Source organism: Osmerus eperlanus, chromosome 16, assembly GCF_963692335.1.
Source record: "Osmerus eperlanus chromosome 16, fOsmEpe2.1, whole genome shotgun sequence".
NCBI lineage: Eukaryota > Metazoa > Chordata > Actinopteri > Osmeriformes > Osmeridae > Osmerus > Osmerus eperlanus.
In genome coordinates, this window is record NC_085033.1 from 5,907,168 (window position 1) to 5,924,753 (window position 17,586).

The 17,586-nt window shown below is 45.5% G+C and overlaps 1 protein-coding gene across 2 annotated transcripts in view; it reads right to left on the reverse strand.

Moving 5' to 3' along the window:
• Positions 1–17,586, reverse strand: part of LOC134036635 (glypican-5-like) — a 66,672-nt gene that overhangs the window by 2,705 nt on the left and 46,381 nt on the right. For both annotated transcript variants that reach the window (XM_062481637.1, XM_062481636.1), the window contains one exon: positions 11,528–11,666. In XM_062481637.1, the coding sequence (XP_062337621.1) occupies positions 11,528–11,666 (139 nt within the window). The remainder of the gene's footprint in view (positions 1–11,527; positions 11,667–17,586) is intronic.

Here is a 17,586-nt window from a genome sequence, read left to right on the forward strand (position 1 = left end):
AATGCTGGCGCGCCTGTGACGACCTGCAGCAGCCTGGCGTGTGCGTGCATCCTGACGTACATGTGAAAAGCCACACGCACACATTGCCCCGTGTTATGTGTGAACAGACGGCAAAAAATATTGACATACATAACATTGACCATGATACTATTGATCTACACTGTAACCAGCTGTCAATATCTCACTTCCTCGGAAATGCTTCCACTTTCGGATGTCTTGCCGAGGGTGAGTTTTCCTGTCCCACTCTTGTGCAGCAGAGACTGTGATGGATGTGATGGACTTTGTTTTTTCTCGGTCTGTGTTTCAAATGCGCATTATTTCAGTGTGTGCCTTTGTACATTGGTGTGTGTGTGTACGAGAGAGAAAGAGAGAGAGAGAGAGAGACAGGGGTGAGGAGAGGAGGAGACCGAGAGAGAAAGCTGAGATTCTATTCTCTTTCTGTTCGAAACACAATAGACAAAGACATCATTTATCTGCCATGAGATTGGTGTCACCATTTCTATGGAAATGAGTTACATCTGGACATAAAGCTACTGGAAAAAAACAGTTTCAATATACTAATTAGACACCATTACACCAATGATGACCACAACTGCTAAAAAATCATCTCTGGCCAAATGACAAATATTCTTACTATGAAACAAACACATACAGCATTCACATGTACCAGACACAGTACAGCACCCCAATAACAACATACTAAGCTATATAACTAGATGCATTGCACATGTCCTTTTCTAACTTGTACTTTTGTTACTGCGTTGGTTGAATACCGGCTCCTGTGTGTGTGTGTGTGTGTTATGTGCAATGTCTTGTATGCTGCAACCCAAGTTTCCTCTCTGAAGCCATTCAAGCTGTCTAAGAAGCAAAAAAAAACGGAATCCACTTGTATCCCTACATACCGAACTGGAGAATGTTTCCCACTCCGGTTTGATCTAGCTGTGTTTGATCTCCTTGCCAGTAAGTAGGCTTGTTCTACACATTCCACAATCATCAAAGATGTTCATAGTCCTGGATGGTGTGTCAGTAGTTTTTTTGTGTGTTTGTGTGTATACATTTTATAAGATAAGCTTTCTTTTTCATTAAAGTGAGAACCCAGGCATTACTCTTGTGTTCATGGCTAACAGATCGTTTTGTAACATCTTCCCAGTTCATAAAATCCCAGCTATAAAAACACAGGGTGTGCCTCTATGTGACCAAACAACGTAAAAACAACTGATAAGCTGTCAAATAATCAGCAGAGCGCTTCTCTCTGTCAGGTAAGTGTTCTGACAGGACAGAGCAATGTCGAAACTCTTTTCATCCTCAGCCTATTGCTCATCCATGTCTTGTTAACAAAAGGCAACAGGTTCTGGAGGTGTTTTGTCATAGTTTGAGTGTTGATTGTATTGCCAGGTGTCGTGACAGAGAGGTGCAGTCTGTATGTTGGGAACGTTGCTATGGTAACATATAAGTAAGTAAGTAAGTAAGACTTTATTTATATAGCACATTTCATACAAGAATTGCAGCTCAAGGTGCTTTACATAAAATCAATAAAAACAATAATACAAGTGATAAACAATTCAAACAAAAATAAAAATCCCAATAAGACCTCTGAATCCCAATAAGATCTCTGGATATAAAGAGGGGTCTACTCTATTTCCAGTATACACACAACATCTGAATCTGACCAGAACAGTCGGAAAATTATCCAATTTTTCCAACTTTTTAAATTCTATATGGCTACTTTCATACCATTATCGAGGAGAGAGATGGAGAGAACGAGCAGATAAAGAGAAGATAGAGAGAGAGAGAGAGAATGAGAGGGGAGAGACACAAAGAATGGTGGATAGAGAGGAAGAGAGAGAGAAGGAGAGAGGGGGACAGAGAGAGAACGGTAAATACAGAACCCTCGGACATGACCAAGTCATTCCTCAGAACCACTGACATAACCAGACTTTGACTGAGAGCTTCTGCAGCTGAGTCGAATCAGACTGCTGAGACTGTCAGACAGAGGAAATTGTGAATTCCTCTCAAAGTTGGATTTGGGTCGCCAAGGGCTGCCTCACAAACACATCAAAAGAATCAGACAATTGAAACCGCCACATACACACCACGCCTCCACACACACAAACGCACGCATCATAAAGTCTGACAAACTCACAGACCCAAGGTCAAGTAGCATTCGATTTCCTTTCAAATGCGTTGAGTAATCGGTTTTGAGCGACGGTGTTTTCCATGGTGTTAAGCAAGACTAACTACGTGCAATGAAGTGAAATGGCAAGAATAATGTGAGTTCTTATAAATCTGGGAACCGTTTTTTATCTCGTATTTCATCTGGCAAACAGCATACTACTGTAAAGGCATCATCACTCTCTGTTTCTGCTGGGCTAGGAAAGTGGAGATTACAGAACGAAAATGTAATTCACCTCACAGAGACCTGGATCATATGACAACACAGCATAAATATCATAGCCCCATAGCATTGCATATCCACATTATGACAGTGACTAACAACAGTGCACACTTGAATCTCATATACCGTAGTTCTCCGGTTCCGAACTCCTGCCTGAAGCCACACACAGTCGCTCTGGGAGGTAGTAGGGAAGACAGGATGAAAGGAGGAGAAGAAAAGGAGGAGCCCATTTGTCCAGAGGCAGAGAGGAAAGCGGTGGAGAACCGGTCATCTGCCCCTCAGGGCTGTGACGACCCACCACGGTAGACTTCAACGTCATGGGGATGATGGAGCTAAGGAAGGCACGCACATAAGACGTGCGTGTGCAGGTGTACGTGTGTGTATGTGGTATGTGTGTGTGTGTGTGTGCGTGTGTGTGTAGAATGTGGCTGGGAAGATGGGTCGTGGCTCTAGAAGATCCCTGGTTGGTAAGTATGTGTCTAGAACATCAAGGGTTGGAGCATCAAACAAACACTCTTTCCGCCCTTCACAAACCTTTCCCTTCCCACTTCTAAACACCGGTCCTTCTAGCACAATCCTAGACTCAGATGGAAACACATTTGTGATCCAACATTTTATTGGTTTACGTCACCACTTTGGAACTCCAGGAAAGCACTTAACACACCAAAGAAAGATTTTCAGACGTTCTGCAGTTTGTGATGAACACTGCGACAGCCCTCAGATATCACGAGCCCAGAGGCTAAGGTGAGCCCAGACCTGAGTACAGACTGTGGAGATGGTGTGAAAAGGGTAGGGGGAAGGATCTTTTGAAGAAGTAAAATATGTTTGTCCATAAAAGTCCTTGGTTTATGTCGTAGGATAATAAGAAAATTGTGACGAAAACCCCAATAGGAGTAAAACCTTCAGTCTGGATAAACATTGAAACATCGAACTCTATAGTTAGTGTGTGTGTGGCATGTGTTTGCGTGTATGTGTTGACCCAAGTGACCCAAACAATATGTCCCCAATCCTCAAGCCAGTCCAGATGGTCAAGACTGTATGGCTTGATGTGCCATGCTCATTCCTGAATACAGAGAACCAGCAGCTGCCTGCCTGCCTGCCTGCCTGCTCACAGTCCAGTCAGCTCAGCTTACAGCTGGACCCACACACATGGCTCTGGACTGGAAAACAATCGACCAGGGTTTTGGAAAACATCTGAGAAGGAGAATGTGGCATCTGCTTCTCTTGGCAACCAGAGAGAAGACGAGTTGCCCAGCTCCCCTCAGTCTCTGCCTCCCCCTCTGGCAGGGACTGCACTTCCACACTGCTGCAGAACTTCTAAATCCTGCCTTTGCTTGTGGAGGGCAAAGAATCTCTCTCTCTCTCTCCCCTGATAAGATTCCTATTCTATCACTTTGTGTGTTGGCACACATTAAGTACAGACACATCCACACCCACACACTGTACTGTAAAAACATATGCACACATAGCCTATGGTGGAAGGTTCTGGTTTGGGAGAAGCAGAGGGGGGGGGGGGGGAGCGGGGGGGGGTGAGGGAATGTCACATGGGAGTTTGCAGAGAAGGGCAGCCAGGGATTCTGCAGAATCCGGAAGAGTCAGGAATGGAGCTACTGTGTACCGGGGCTTAGCAAGGCTCTAGAATAGGGGTCTACTGTTAACATGAGTCGAGACACTCTATTATATTGTACTCTGTTCTGTTCTACTTAGACATTTGGAGTGGTTACTCTGTTTATAGGTTTCAGCCGTAGGTAACAAACCACGCTGAGTATGAGTCATCTTATGTACAGACGGTGTCCAGTGTCTCTCTCCTTTCTCTCTCTCTTTCTTGCTCTCTTTCAGCCTTTTATCTTTTCTCTCTCTATTCCCTCTCCCTCGGTCTCAGCAAACTCAGGTGCATATCTGATTTAGGATGTGACCTTTGACCCTGAAAGCACCGATTGATCCGTGCACACACATACAAGGGTCAAAGTCAAGAGCTAGGAGTCAACCCCCGTCGGAGGGCCGGCTGACCAGCAGCCAGAGAAGCTAAGCTAGCTCTTAATTCTCTAGTCGATACGACGCTGCCGTTTCAGCATCCTTCAACGCCACTCAGGAGTAAAAGTCACATGTGCAAGAGGGCGTGAGCTGTCCTCTTCTGGTCCAGCCCCGATCGTGCTGTCGCACAGTGCCGCGTCTCTCTCAGGGACAGAGGGATCGTCTTTCTTCCTGTAGACTTTGGAGAGTGAGGCGGTAAGTCAAACAGAGAGAGGGTCCTCCTGCGGTCAGATGGCTCACACAGGCCTGGGCTTCCTGGAAGCAGCGAATGGCAGCGGGCCTCTTGGTGTTCTCCTCCTCTCTCCAGCCCTCCTGCTCCACCCTCCCCTCCCCACCACGCCGCCACGCCACCCCAATCACAACAACAACACACCACTCCTCTGATCTCCTCCGCCGTCTATCTCATCCTCTCTCTTTCTTCTTGAGAGTGGAAGACACAGAGAGAGAGACAGAGAGAGAGAAACACAGAGAGAGACACAGACACAGAGAGAGAGAGAGAGAGAGAGACAGACAGAGAGAGACACACAGAGAGAGAGAGAGAGAGAGAGACAGACAGAGAGAGAGAGAGACACAGAGAGAAGAGAGAGAGAGAGAGAGAGAGAGAGAGAGAGAGAGAGAGAGAGAGAGAGAGAGAGAGAGAGAGAGAGAGAGAGAGAGAGAGAGAGAGAGAGAGAGAGAGAGAGAGAGAGAGAGAGAGAGAGAGAGAGAGAGAGGAGAGATCATGTTGACAGTATGCACATGTACAGTTAACACAGACAATGGATTCTGATAGTATCGATGTCTGAGGTCGATGCATGTCTCTGAAAAGTACACAAGATGTTGGTATAAATCCTTGACTGGATCCATCTAAAACTGAGGCAGCCCCACAAACAGTGTAACCGTCTGAATGAAAAAGTCAAAAAAAAGAAGAGATTAAAATGTGTAATGTATTCATTTAGAGTAAAAAATTAATTTGAATATCATTTTTCACTTCATCAAATGTTAAAACATGTCTGTGGGCCAATGGTGGATAGAACGTTAACCGTTGGTTTTAATATTGTTTAGTAAATCATATTCATGAGCTTTTAACGGTAACCACGTAATGCTTTTCATGCAAGAACAAAGTACTGTTCAATAAAAAATGAGTACAGGCGCTAAGTTGTGCACCCTAACAACTGTTGAATATTCTTCTGTTCATAAAAAATGAGTACAGGCGCTAAGTTGCACATCTAAAACTGTTGAATATTCTTCTATGCAATTCATTTCCATTGAATGAACGCGTTAGCACCTTTCTATGTCAAAAACCTTATATTCTAAATGTGAAGAGAGAGAGAGAGAGAGAGAGAGAGACTATGACAATATTCAATATGGGAAAGAAAGAAAAGGCTCATGTAAAATATGAGCCACACATCGAAAGAGAAGGGTCAGGTCATGTAGGTCAACTTGTTGAAATTGAAAAAGGAAGGTATATGAAATCATGGTACCAGGGGATGAAAGGTATAAGAGATGGGATCCTTGTCAGCACATGGAACAGGTTGATGGAATCTTTTCCATCAACCTATTTATGTTAATCTCTTTATTAACTTGTGTTATTATTTGGTAATCACTGTATACTGTATGTGTTACAGTATAGAGTGTTACTTCTGGGAGAGGGAAAATCTAAGAACGAGAGAGAAAGAAAGAGAAAGACAGAAAAAGATGGAGGGTTTTAAATAAGTCAGGGCATGTTCACATAGTCTGTTTGTACCCCCCCACCCCCACCCTCACCCCATCCTCACCCCTGTTCTGTACACAACCTGCCATACAAGTAGCCTAGCAACCGGCGCTGACTTGGCAACAATTAAGCAGAGACCCGTGCAATGGAATCTGGGAAAGAGAATACGCTCCCTCACTTTCACTGGCTTGATGAACTATTACTCCCCTCTGTTCATGCACGCATGCGCTCGCTCGCACACACACACACACACACACACACACACACACACGCACGCACGCACACACAGGCACACACAGACACACACAGTGCAGCTGAGCCAAGGCCCATGGGAGGACAGTGACCTCCACCAGTTGATGTGACAAGGCTTCATGATGGAACGCACTGGCTCTCAGGGGAACAGAGGAGTCACACACACAATGGTTTTCACACCTCTCACTGTAACAGGAGGACTCATTTTGAAGTGATAAAGTGATGAAGATCAGCTACACACAGTTACACACACACACACACACACACACACACACACACACACATACCCCTCCCACTCACCCACATGCACACACACACACACCAGATGCAGGTGTATAGCTGCAGGAACGGTGCAGGACAAGCGTGAAGGATACAGAGGTAAATCATTTTTCAACCCCCCCCCCACACACACACACACCTGGGGACTGATGATGGGCGTTTAGATTGTTTATAATCAGACTCTAAACAAAACAATGTCCCAGAATTGCATGTAACTCCAGAAGAAAATAGGGACTGTGGGATCTACAAAGGTTAACAGGTACTACAGAGTGCACTCAGTCCCTCCAGACTCAGCCTCTCCTCTCCCCCCTCCTCTCCTCTCCTCTCCCCCCTCCTCTCCTCTCCTTCTCTCCTCTCCCCCCTCCTCTCCTCTCCTCTCCCCCCCTCCCCTCCCTTCCCCTCCCCTCCCCTCCTCTCCCCCCTCCTCTCCTCTCCCCCCTCCTCTCCTCTCCTCTCCCCCCTCCTCTCCTCCCCTCCTCTCCTCTCCCCCCTCCTCTCCTCCTGTCCTCTCCTCTCCTCCCTCCTCTCCTCTCCTCCCTCCTCTCCTCTCCTCTCCTCTCCTCTCCTCCCCTCCTCTTCACGCTCCTCTCCTCTCCCCTCCCCTCTTCTCCTCCCCTCCTCTCCTCTTCACGCTCCTGCATTATCTCCCTCTAGCAAAACTCCAGGTAGAACGGCCTCATCTCTCTTATATCCTCGCCATGCATGCTTCAATATCAGTGGAATGCTGCCCTATTTGCTTAGTGCTGTATTACAGCGGGAATGCCTCTCTCTGTGTTATCATGAACATCCAGGCTCTGGGGGGGGGGGGGGGATGTAGTGATCAGGCAAACGACTCTAGATAAACAGCACACCGTTTCCAGGAGCCCCACCCCCTACACATACAAACACGTGTCTACTGCAGAGGCCTGGCTGTAGATAATGCTAAATCTAATCTAATTAGTTTTGTGTGGCCAACAATGAAAGATTTTCATGGCAAATTCTCGGAATACCTCTGAACTCAAAGACACCTTAGCACTGTGTGTGTGTGTGTGTGTGTGTGTGTGATTGTTTGTGCGTGTGTGTAGGGGCTTGCATGCGGGGAGGAAAGCTTCTCTCGCTGATCTGCTTTGGGAGGTAAATGATGGTGAAAACCTCTCTGATGGCCATGCACCCAGGGAGTCCTCACAGCTAATGCTCTCTCACAGAGCTGTAAAAGAGCTATATAAGCCACAGGGGTATGAGATCAGCCAGGACAGAGGCCTGTTCGAGATCCAGGATGGGGGGGAGCAAAAAGACTGCGCATGTTAGCCACGCAATACGCTGCACAAACAGTTTTTGGTCAAGACAGTTTGATCCACTTAGTTAAATTAACTATTACAGTTTGGTGAAGGCAAATTTTTCCTCCAATCCGAATCAGTTCACAATAGCCACTCAACAGTCAACTTAATGTGGCCTTGCCAACAGACGGGCTTTTAAGAGCTTAAGAGTTCTTTAAACAATTTGCTCGCAAAGTTGATTGAATAACAACTTTGCCAGTTGTTTTTTTATGTTGAGTTCATTCAGTTGTATTTTGTGATTTGTTTGTAGTCTGTAATAAAGAGTAACCAAACATTTAGTTAGTTTAAGATGCACTTTGTACGATGTTATCTCCTGTTAGTATTAGCCACCTTGTTAGTACAGATTATGGAAGCCTGTAAAATGTTACATAAAACTCACCCTACAATCCTAAAAGCCCCAGGCCCCAGCCTCAGCTCCAGCCCCTGGTCTCAGCCCCAGCCCCAACCCAGGCCCCAGCCTCAGCTCCAGCCCCTGGTCTCAGCCCCAGCCCCAACCCAGGCCCCAGCCTCAGCTCCAGCCCCTGGTCTCAGCCCCAGCCCCAACCCAGGCCCCAGCCTCAGCTCCAGCCCCTGGTCTCAGCCCCAGCCCCAACCCAGGCCCAAGCCTCAGCTCCAGCCCCTGGTCTCAGCCCCAGCCCCAACCCTGGCCCCAGCCACCCGGCCAGGACCTCAGCCAAACCGTCAGTGATCCCTCCACCCCATCTCCCTCTCTGTCCTGGTCTGCAGAACTCGTCTTCAGCCCTCTGAGCCCCAGATGAAAGGCCAGGGGAAATTACAGTCCCGAAGGTAATATCCGCAACGGGATCCAGACATCTGCAGGCCAGCCGGCCCCACGGGCCCAGGATGGGTCTGCCAGCCTGGGATGGGTCTAACAACCCTCTCCCCTCTCCCCTGGTACTCCATTCTTCTAAACCTGCTCAAATCCTGCTCTCTTTCTCCTGCTCTCTTGTCTGCTTTTCAGGAAAGATCTCAAGTCCTCCTCTTCCAGTGTGCGTTTGACTGTGAGATGCCGACGAACAACTAGACATGTTTATAAGAATACATCTAAGTGCTGTTATTGGTGTAGAACAGGGGTGTCAAACTCTGTGATGAGTCTCTACTCCCCTTCACCAAATCTGGCCCGTGGTGTAATTATATTTTGCCCGTGAGATAATATTACATTTCTATTTGAGCTGGCCTGCCAGTAACGCAGTGGTGGGCTGTCAGGGCCAGCAAGGGAGAAATACAGAAATAACATATTCGCCTTATGCTGGGGCAAACAGCAATATAAGCGTTCAGAGGCAACACAAACCTAATATCTTCTACATTCCAGTGTTCTCCTTTCAGAATTTCAGAAAGGAAGCCCTACTGTTGGATTTCATCAAAAAAATAATCAATTTTAAGTACTTTGAAAACATGATTTATCCCTGATAAGTCTGCCTTTGAAGAGGTTTGAAGACAGACAGGGCCCGGTCTCAGAGGAACAGGCTCAGACGTATAGCTACCTAGCTTAGGGCTAGCTGGAAGACACACAAAGAAACTAGCCAGCCCTGTACATTTCATGTCAGATTCCTAAAGGTTAGATATTGTTGAAAGTGTGTCCATTGCCCCTGAGGAGATGGAGCTGTAAGGAATGCCTGTTTTTTTATAATCAGGCAAATGCAGTGCTTCACAGGCTATCTTCATAACCGAGTTCATGACCGGTATAAACACTCTGCAGTAGGATATGTTCTGTCTCCCTCAACCCTCTGGAAGTGTACATACTGTACTGCTCGTTAAGCTTAATTACTGACTGTATTCAGCCCTCCGGCAGTGTTAGCAGAGTGATGGTGGCTCATGACCAGATGAAGACAAGATACAGCACACACTAATATCCCTGAGCACAAAGGTGGAGGGGAGTAGAGACTCTTCATTAAACACTGGATGGGAAATTCATAAAGCATCATTTTGGGACTTTTCTTTTGAATCCTTCTGCCACGCCCTTGTAGGGTGGATTTAAGATGACTGTTTTCGTTACAGTGCCTCATTTGATTAGGTTTAATTACATGTCATGTCATCGCAAGTAATACAAATTAAATACAGTGAAGAAGGGAGTCAGCTGGCTGAGCGGTTAGGGAATCGGGCTAGTTATCAGCAGGTTCGATTCCCAGCCATGCATAAATGACGTTGCGTACTTGGGCAAGGCACTTCACCCTACTTGCCTCGGGGGAATGTCCCTGTACTTACTGTAAGTCACTCTGGATAAGAGCGTCTGCTAAATGTAAATGTAAGAAAGAGGACGTAACGTGTTGTGAGTTAGTTTGGGAAAATTTGAATCACCACCACAATCCTAACTTTACCAATGCACTCTACCAATGCAATGTTGGTTGCCTTGTTTGTGTTTGTTGACCGGTTTGACATGTGTTAGACAACTGTTGCTATGTTGGTCCACTGTGCAAAGACTTGCATTCTGCGGGGCCTGTTGCTTCGATATATTGCTTGAATCAGTCTTTCGTAACTCGTAATAAAACGTGTCTGTGTGTAAATCAAGTTCAACATAATTAAAAGTATGATACGCTTTATCATGCCAATAAAGCATGATAAAGCTTCATTGGATTGAGCAAGAAAGAGAACAAGGAATATAGAGAATGAGCAAGTTGAAAGTTTGGTACATGAAAACATGTACCAAAATACCAGTAATATTACTGCTTGATATAGAAACATGTTATTTAAGTTCTTATATGTATATGTATTATAATAATAAAAGTTGTTACTATTATTTTTGTGTTGCTTTGCCAATACTTACTTGCAGATAGTACTGAAAGACAATAAAGCTATTTCAATTTGGGAGAGAGGAGGATATTAGTGAAGTAGCTCAGAAATGAGGAATCTCAGATAAGGGGAAGATCCCCCCCCCCCACACACACACACAGACATACTTAAGATCTGCTGAGGACACCAACTGTGCAGCACAACACACACACACAAATACACGTTTTAGCCTTATAGATTTGATTTAATAAACTGTGACTGTGTTATGTTTCTTCTGCTGTTGTGTGTGTGTGTACGTGTATGTGTGTGAGAATGTGTATGTGTGTGAGAATGTGTATGTGTGTGAGAATGTGTATGTGTGTGAGAATGTGTATGTGTGTGAGAATGTGTATGTGTGGTCAAACATAGGAGAGAGGGAGCCAGCAGGGTGTAACTGGAAATGTAATAGCTATCGATTAGTATATTGGCTTGGTTGTGCCGACAGCTTTTCTGCTGCATGCTGCTGAAACAGTGCTTCTCAGCTGCCGGACAGCACACAGAGCCAGGGTGGAGCCTGTGTCTTCTATTCAAACACATTAGGTGCTGTAATGTAGCCTGCCTTGGATTTGTGTGTGGTAGAGAAGTATTTACCAACGGCGTACGTGTTCAAATGCACAGTGTCTCACAGCTGTCTGTCTGTCTCTCCACCTGTACCTGACTCCTCCTTAGCACCAGGGGAGAGCATGAGGGTTTCCTACCAGTATGTGTCTGTGTGTACCAGTATGGCAGTGAAAACAGCAAGGTGATGATCAGAGTTGATTTGTGTAGAGTTGTTCGGGTGTTACTCACCGGTTCTGTCAGCATGGTCTCCTGATCCCTGGCACCCATCCTCATCATCACAGTCTCCGCTGCCTTCCTCAATCTCCCCGCTCCCCAGGTCCCCCCATGTCTCCCTCTCCCCCAGCCCTGGCATTCTCTCCTGGATCTCCTGGAAAACACACACACACAACAACATCAATATCAACACCGACCTCTGTATTGTTCGAACCGCAAAACAACACATGCCTCCGAATTGCTCTCCATCCTAGACTGTCTGGAGAGCTGACAAGTTGTCTACAGAAGGGAGGGGGGGGGGGGGGTTCACTTAGGAAGGAGTAAAGCATGTCAAATGTCCTTGCTGGCCTCTTACACACACAAAAGAGCCAGAAAAACACAAACTGAATTCAAATTAATCCCCTCAAAGCTATAAAGTAGAAGGTTTATAGCATAAACCATTTCAAGTGTTTGACATTTGTGTATTAGCATTCCCCCCCCTCCATTGCGTCAGGGTTGGGAACTTTTGGTGACCGCCCCCCCCCCCCCCCCGCCCCCCCTTCCGTCAGAGCCTTGAGGGCCCTTATGTAAAACAACAGATGATCGTTATCTGCTGCCTGGTCTGCTTGCCTTTCCGTGGCATTATTTCCCATGGCTCGACGCCACATCCATCAGAACCAATGTCAACAAGCACGCTGCAAGGTGATGCCAAATGATCATCTGGCAGGGGGAGCGGGGCTCAGGGAGTCAGGAGAGTGGGTGACAGAGAGAGGGGGCGTGGGCCTTGGATCGTGGCATGGAGCGCCGAAGCGCAACCGAACGATTAAAAAGAGGGCTTAATAGGAAGAGAAGGAAGAAATAGGTCCCCTCGCAGAATTATTTTATTAAACCAAGGCTGAGACAAAATGCATTTTACTGTGAAACTTGATTACTGGTGAGAAAATATGCGAACAGTCCCAAGTTTGGCAGAATGAGAAATGATCCATAATCATCTGTTAAATTCTGTGTAAAGACAGAAAGTTGGAGAACCCCAAGTCCCTCTTTAATCTCTTCCTTATGCTTCCCTCATCAGCTTGACCGTCTGGTAACTCGTACAAACCATGACCAGGGTTCTGGATGAGAATCCTGCTGGCAGCCTGGCTCAAAAGGAACAAAACTGCTCCCCACAATTTGAGAAACTGCCCATCCTATCAGTGATTTCACTGACCCGTTGCTGCCAGCATGTGGCCTCCTAATTGGCCCTCCTGCTGGTCCTTTAAGGAAGAGTCTTCTATTATCAAAGAGCTCTGCTATGGCTCAGTCGCTGTGGTGTGGATGTGGAGATGTTCCAGATGCAATCAAAAAACGAGAACAAAGGTTCTAACTGTGCTTCACCATTTTGCATCAGAGGGTATTCAGACCTGAGTGCAAGCAAGTGCACACACCATACATATACACACATATGCATATAACACATTCATTAGAATGAACAACGTCAATTGAGGGCACAGGTGACCGTGCTTAAGAAATGGCCCAATCGCAGACAGTCTCGTCCTTGACTGCAACATCATTGAGGCTCTTTCTCTGCCAATCTGGGACATTTAGAAGTATTAAATCAGGGTTGACAATGACACACAATTCCCATCACTGTAAAAGTTAAGCGATGCTTATAGAATTGGGTACATTTTTTAGTTAATGTATTATTATATTTGTATATGCTTATAGAATAATAATGAAATAACGAAAATCAGGCTGAAAATCGTATATTATGTATAGGCTTTTACATTCATATTTGTCATATTGTGTTTGAATCACTTTCAACGAAAGAGAAGAGACCATGTGGGACAGAACAGAAAGGGGGATTTAAGGGATGGAAGAAAAGAGGGTTAGAGAGGGGAAAGGACGGACAGATTAGCATGGCAGAGGGTTAGAGAGGGGAAAGGACGGACAGATTAGCATGGCAGAGGGTTAGAGAGGGGAAAGGACGGACAGATTAGCATGGCAGAGGGTTAGAGAGGGGAAGGAAGAAAGAGCAATTTAAGGAATGAAGGGTTAGGAGAAAGTACAGAAAAGGGAGAGGACTTAAGGAGGAGAGAGAAAGACAGAAAGAGAGGAAGAAAGGGAGAGAATGAGAGAGGATCTTAAGGAGATGAAGAATGAACATAGAAAAGAAGAGAGATGACGGAGAGAAAGATTGAAAGAGAGAGAGAGAGAAAAGGGAAGTGAGTGAGTGAGAAAAACATTTTAAGGAATGAAGGGAGTAGGAAATAATATAGAAAGGAAATGGAGAGATATAATTTGAGGAAGGAAGAGAGAAACAGATACAGAAATAGAGGCTGTCTATTAAACACAGTATGTCATGGCCTGTTCACATAGTTCCCATGTGTTTGTTGTCGGGAGCAGTGATAAACCCATTGACCTTTGATCATGCAAAGTACCCGAATGAATTAGCTAATTCAATAAACCATATAAATGAGTCACTGGCCAAACCTACTTGAGAAGATGAATTTGTGAAGCCACATGGGTCAGATAACAGTCAGGGATTAACCTAACACCTACAGTTCAAAAGACATTAAACAGAACGCTGTTCCACGCAACAGTCTTTAAAAGTGTGTTAATTAGAGGAAATAATGAATGAAATACCCAGGCGTCGTAAAGGCTGCTGGGAGGGGCGTTGGTGGCAGTATTCCAAACCTGTCTGTATTGTCTGTTTAGACTGTACTGGGGTAGCAGCATGATGTTAAGTATTTTTCCATATCAACTGACACGGTAGACAACTCGTGTATCACGATTCTTTCCTACACTGGTGAGAGTTTGTATTCTGAATTGGCCACACATGCTACATGTGTTGTATTCGAATACGAGTTCTTTAAAAAAAAGACTTTTAAATTTGAGTTTTTGGAACTAAAGAGGTCATCCATCACATCTTTTTGTACCGGGGAATAAATGTGAGGTGATACCCAGGCTAAACATCAGAGCCAGAGAACACACACATGATCATGAAACAACAGGTTTGCTGACCTTCACAATTTGGTGAATGTATTTGAATATTTGGAACCAGGTTCTATGTCTGATGAAACAAAAAGCTTTTTGGCAACAAACATCAGAGGTGGGTTTGGCATACAAAGAGCAATTATATCATAACCTGCTTCCCAATGTGAAGCATTACAACTATACAAAGCATATCTTTGATTTCATGGGTTGCAAAGGCTATCACAGTCCTCTCACTTAAATCCCATTGCCAACCATAAAAATGAGATTCCGCAAGCAAGAACCAATGGCTTTGAAGAACTGAAGACTTTCTGTGTGAAGGAATGTTCCCAAATGCCTCCCCATACAGTATGCTCTCCCATCTCCTCAAACATTATCCGTCATCAGAGCTGTTATTTTGTCAAAATGAGGGTGCACCGTTCTTTGCATTATGGGGTTTTGAGTTTAGTAAATTAATTTGAGTTTCGTACATTGTCTCTCAAGGCTGGAGCAAATTGGGAGCAAATGAATACTTTCCAAAGGCAAAGTAGATAGTAGATCCATATCAAAAGGCGTTTTGAAGAAGGCCTTCACCTCTGCTCCACAGATTGGAATGTAGCGGAGAGCAGCCTATTCAGCTTTATCGTTCGTTCGTTATTATGCTTTTTCAATCACAACACACTTCTCCTGGCATGTAGAGCTCCAATCCCCTGATCCGCTCTGCTCTGCAAGGGCCACTCTGAGAGGTGAACTCTACAAGACACAAAGACAGAGACATGCCCTCCAGGGTTTGCTTCTCTGATGTGGTACTGAGGAGACATTTCTGGCGACTTTTGTCATGTTTAATGTTGTCAGCCTAGCACTGATACGAGAAAGCATGTGAAGACATTACAGAATCATGGGATTTAGTATTCAGAGAGAACCAAAAAAGGTACAAAAAGATAACCCAGCTGGACACCAGTGGTTAGAGTGCATACCTTGGACAGGTATCTCCCCTGCCTGTGTGCCCACATGTATCTCCCTTGGCGTCTTGGCAGTGTGGAATACTGGGTTAATATTGGCTTTGGGATTTAGGGGAGGGAGAGTAAATGCCTTTCACTAAAAAGAAATCACCAAGACATCCATGGCCAAATCAGGTATTTCTGCTCATACAGTTCTCAGTGTAGCCATAACGCCACACAAATATGCAATATGCCCCCATTGTTACCCTCCCTCCCTCCCTCATCTCCCTCCCTCATCTCACTCACAAAAACATTCTTTAGTTGAAGATGATCAACATGGTTGGGAGCATGGGTTTAATTGAATTCCTCTGTGTGTGTGTGTGTGTGTGTATATCCTATTTTTGGCAAGCTTACGTTGCCAAGAGTAACCAATTCCCATCTTAAGCACAGGTGGGGGTTAGAGGGTGGGTGAGGTTGACTGACCAAGCTGCTGACTCTGTGTGTGTGTTTAATCCACAGCAGGGGGCTAAAGACATGCATTCAAGTTTTATAGAAAAACTGGTATTTAAACTGGTATTCAGCAGGGATGAGGGCAAAGCCCTCCCTCCCTCTCTCTTTCTCTCTTTGTGTGTGTGTGTGTGTGTGTGTGCGTGGGTGGGTGGGTGGGTGGGTGTATTTTGCGACATCACCTCATCAGAGCAGGGTAGGGCCCAGTTTGGCCTGCCAATAAAAAGTGAGAGTAGGGGAGGATGAATGGTGAAGAATAAAGTGGGGAAAAAGTGACACTTCTAATCCCTAAGAAATACTGCAGATGTATCCACCTCTTAGTTCCTTCTGGTCTCACATTCTCTCCATTCTCTCAGACAGACTCGACCGCCTTGACGCCACTGTCTCCGGGACAAACAGTTACAATATCCTACATGTGCGTGTGTGTGTGTGTGTGTGTATGTGAATGTGTGTGTGTGCTCTTGCTCAACATTTTTGTCTGCATCTCAGGAAGCCTGACCATAGACACTAATCACAGAATCAGTTTTTCCGTGTGTGTGTGTGTGCGTTTGTGTGTGACTGTGTGTGTGGTTGGTCGGGTTGGTTGAAGAGAGAGGAGACCGAAAGAGAGGGAAAGAGAGAGACGGAGGAGAGAGCGAGAGACACAACGTTGGAGAAGGAGAGCGAACGAGACACTGCAGCAGTGATATCATCTTTGGCTCCGTGGGTGAATGGTGTTTTAAACAGCCTAATCGGTCATCTGTCTCACTGGGCCTGGTAATACTGCTGGCCCGCCTCCCCCTAGCCCACACATCTCCTCTCCTCCCATCCTTTGGACCAGAAGCAGCTCGCGAACCGTCAACAACGTCAAGGCTGGGCCCAACCCTCGTACACAGGATTAGTTTAAAGTGACAGAAAGATGGCGGGACGGAGATGCAGTGTGCAGCGTCAGAGAGTTCACGGTGCTTGTGAGCCCCCACCTCCCTGCCTTAGACAATGACTCGAAGCATGTAGGTCGGCCGCGAGACACAAGAAGCTAAGCATTAGTCCTCTTTGATCTCTACATTCAGACTGTGTTTGCGTGTGTGTGTGTGTGTGTGTGTGTGTGTGTGTCCTTGTGTGTTCAGTATGTGTGTGCACATACAGCTCCATTCATCTTTATCCCTTTGTGTGGGTGTGTAGACAGAGAGGAAAGAAAGAGAAAATATACTGCAGAGAAAGAGAGGGTAATAGAAAGAGAGAGAGGAAAATAGAGAGTGCATGTGTATACTCATCTCACTCAATCCATCCCTCTATTTTTATATCTCTATTTTTATCCACACAAAGCCTTCTACATTGAGACCAGACTTATTTCACATACACACAAACACATTCACCCCTTCTGTCTCTAGTTCTGATACTGGCCAATCTTAATCCAGAACCATCAACAAAAAACTGTCTATAGTAAAAGCAATATCAAATATTATTAGATTTCTTAATACCAAAAGCAATATAATGAGTGTGTTGCACAAAGACTGAATGCTGTTCGTTTGACAGAGGATCTGTCTTCAAGGCCTTGCAGCAAATGGCATCATTTCAACCATTTCAACAACAGTAGACATTTCAAAAGGCCAGCCTAATAGTCTTTCTCGAGTGGAAAGAATCTGCTAGGTGTTTGCCAGACCAAACCAGACAAACCACCACCGCCCAGTCCAGCCCTGATTCTCTCTCTTTCTTTCT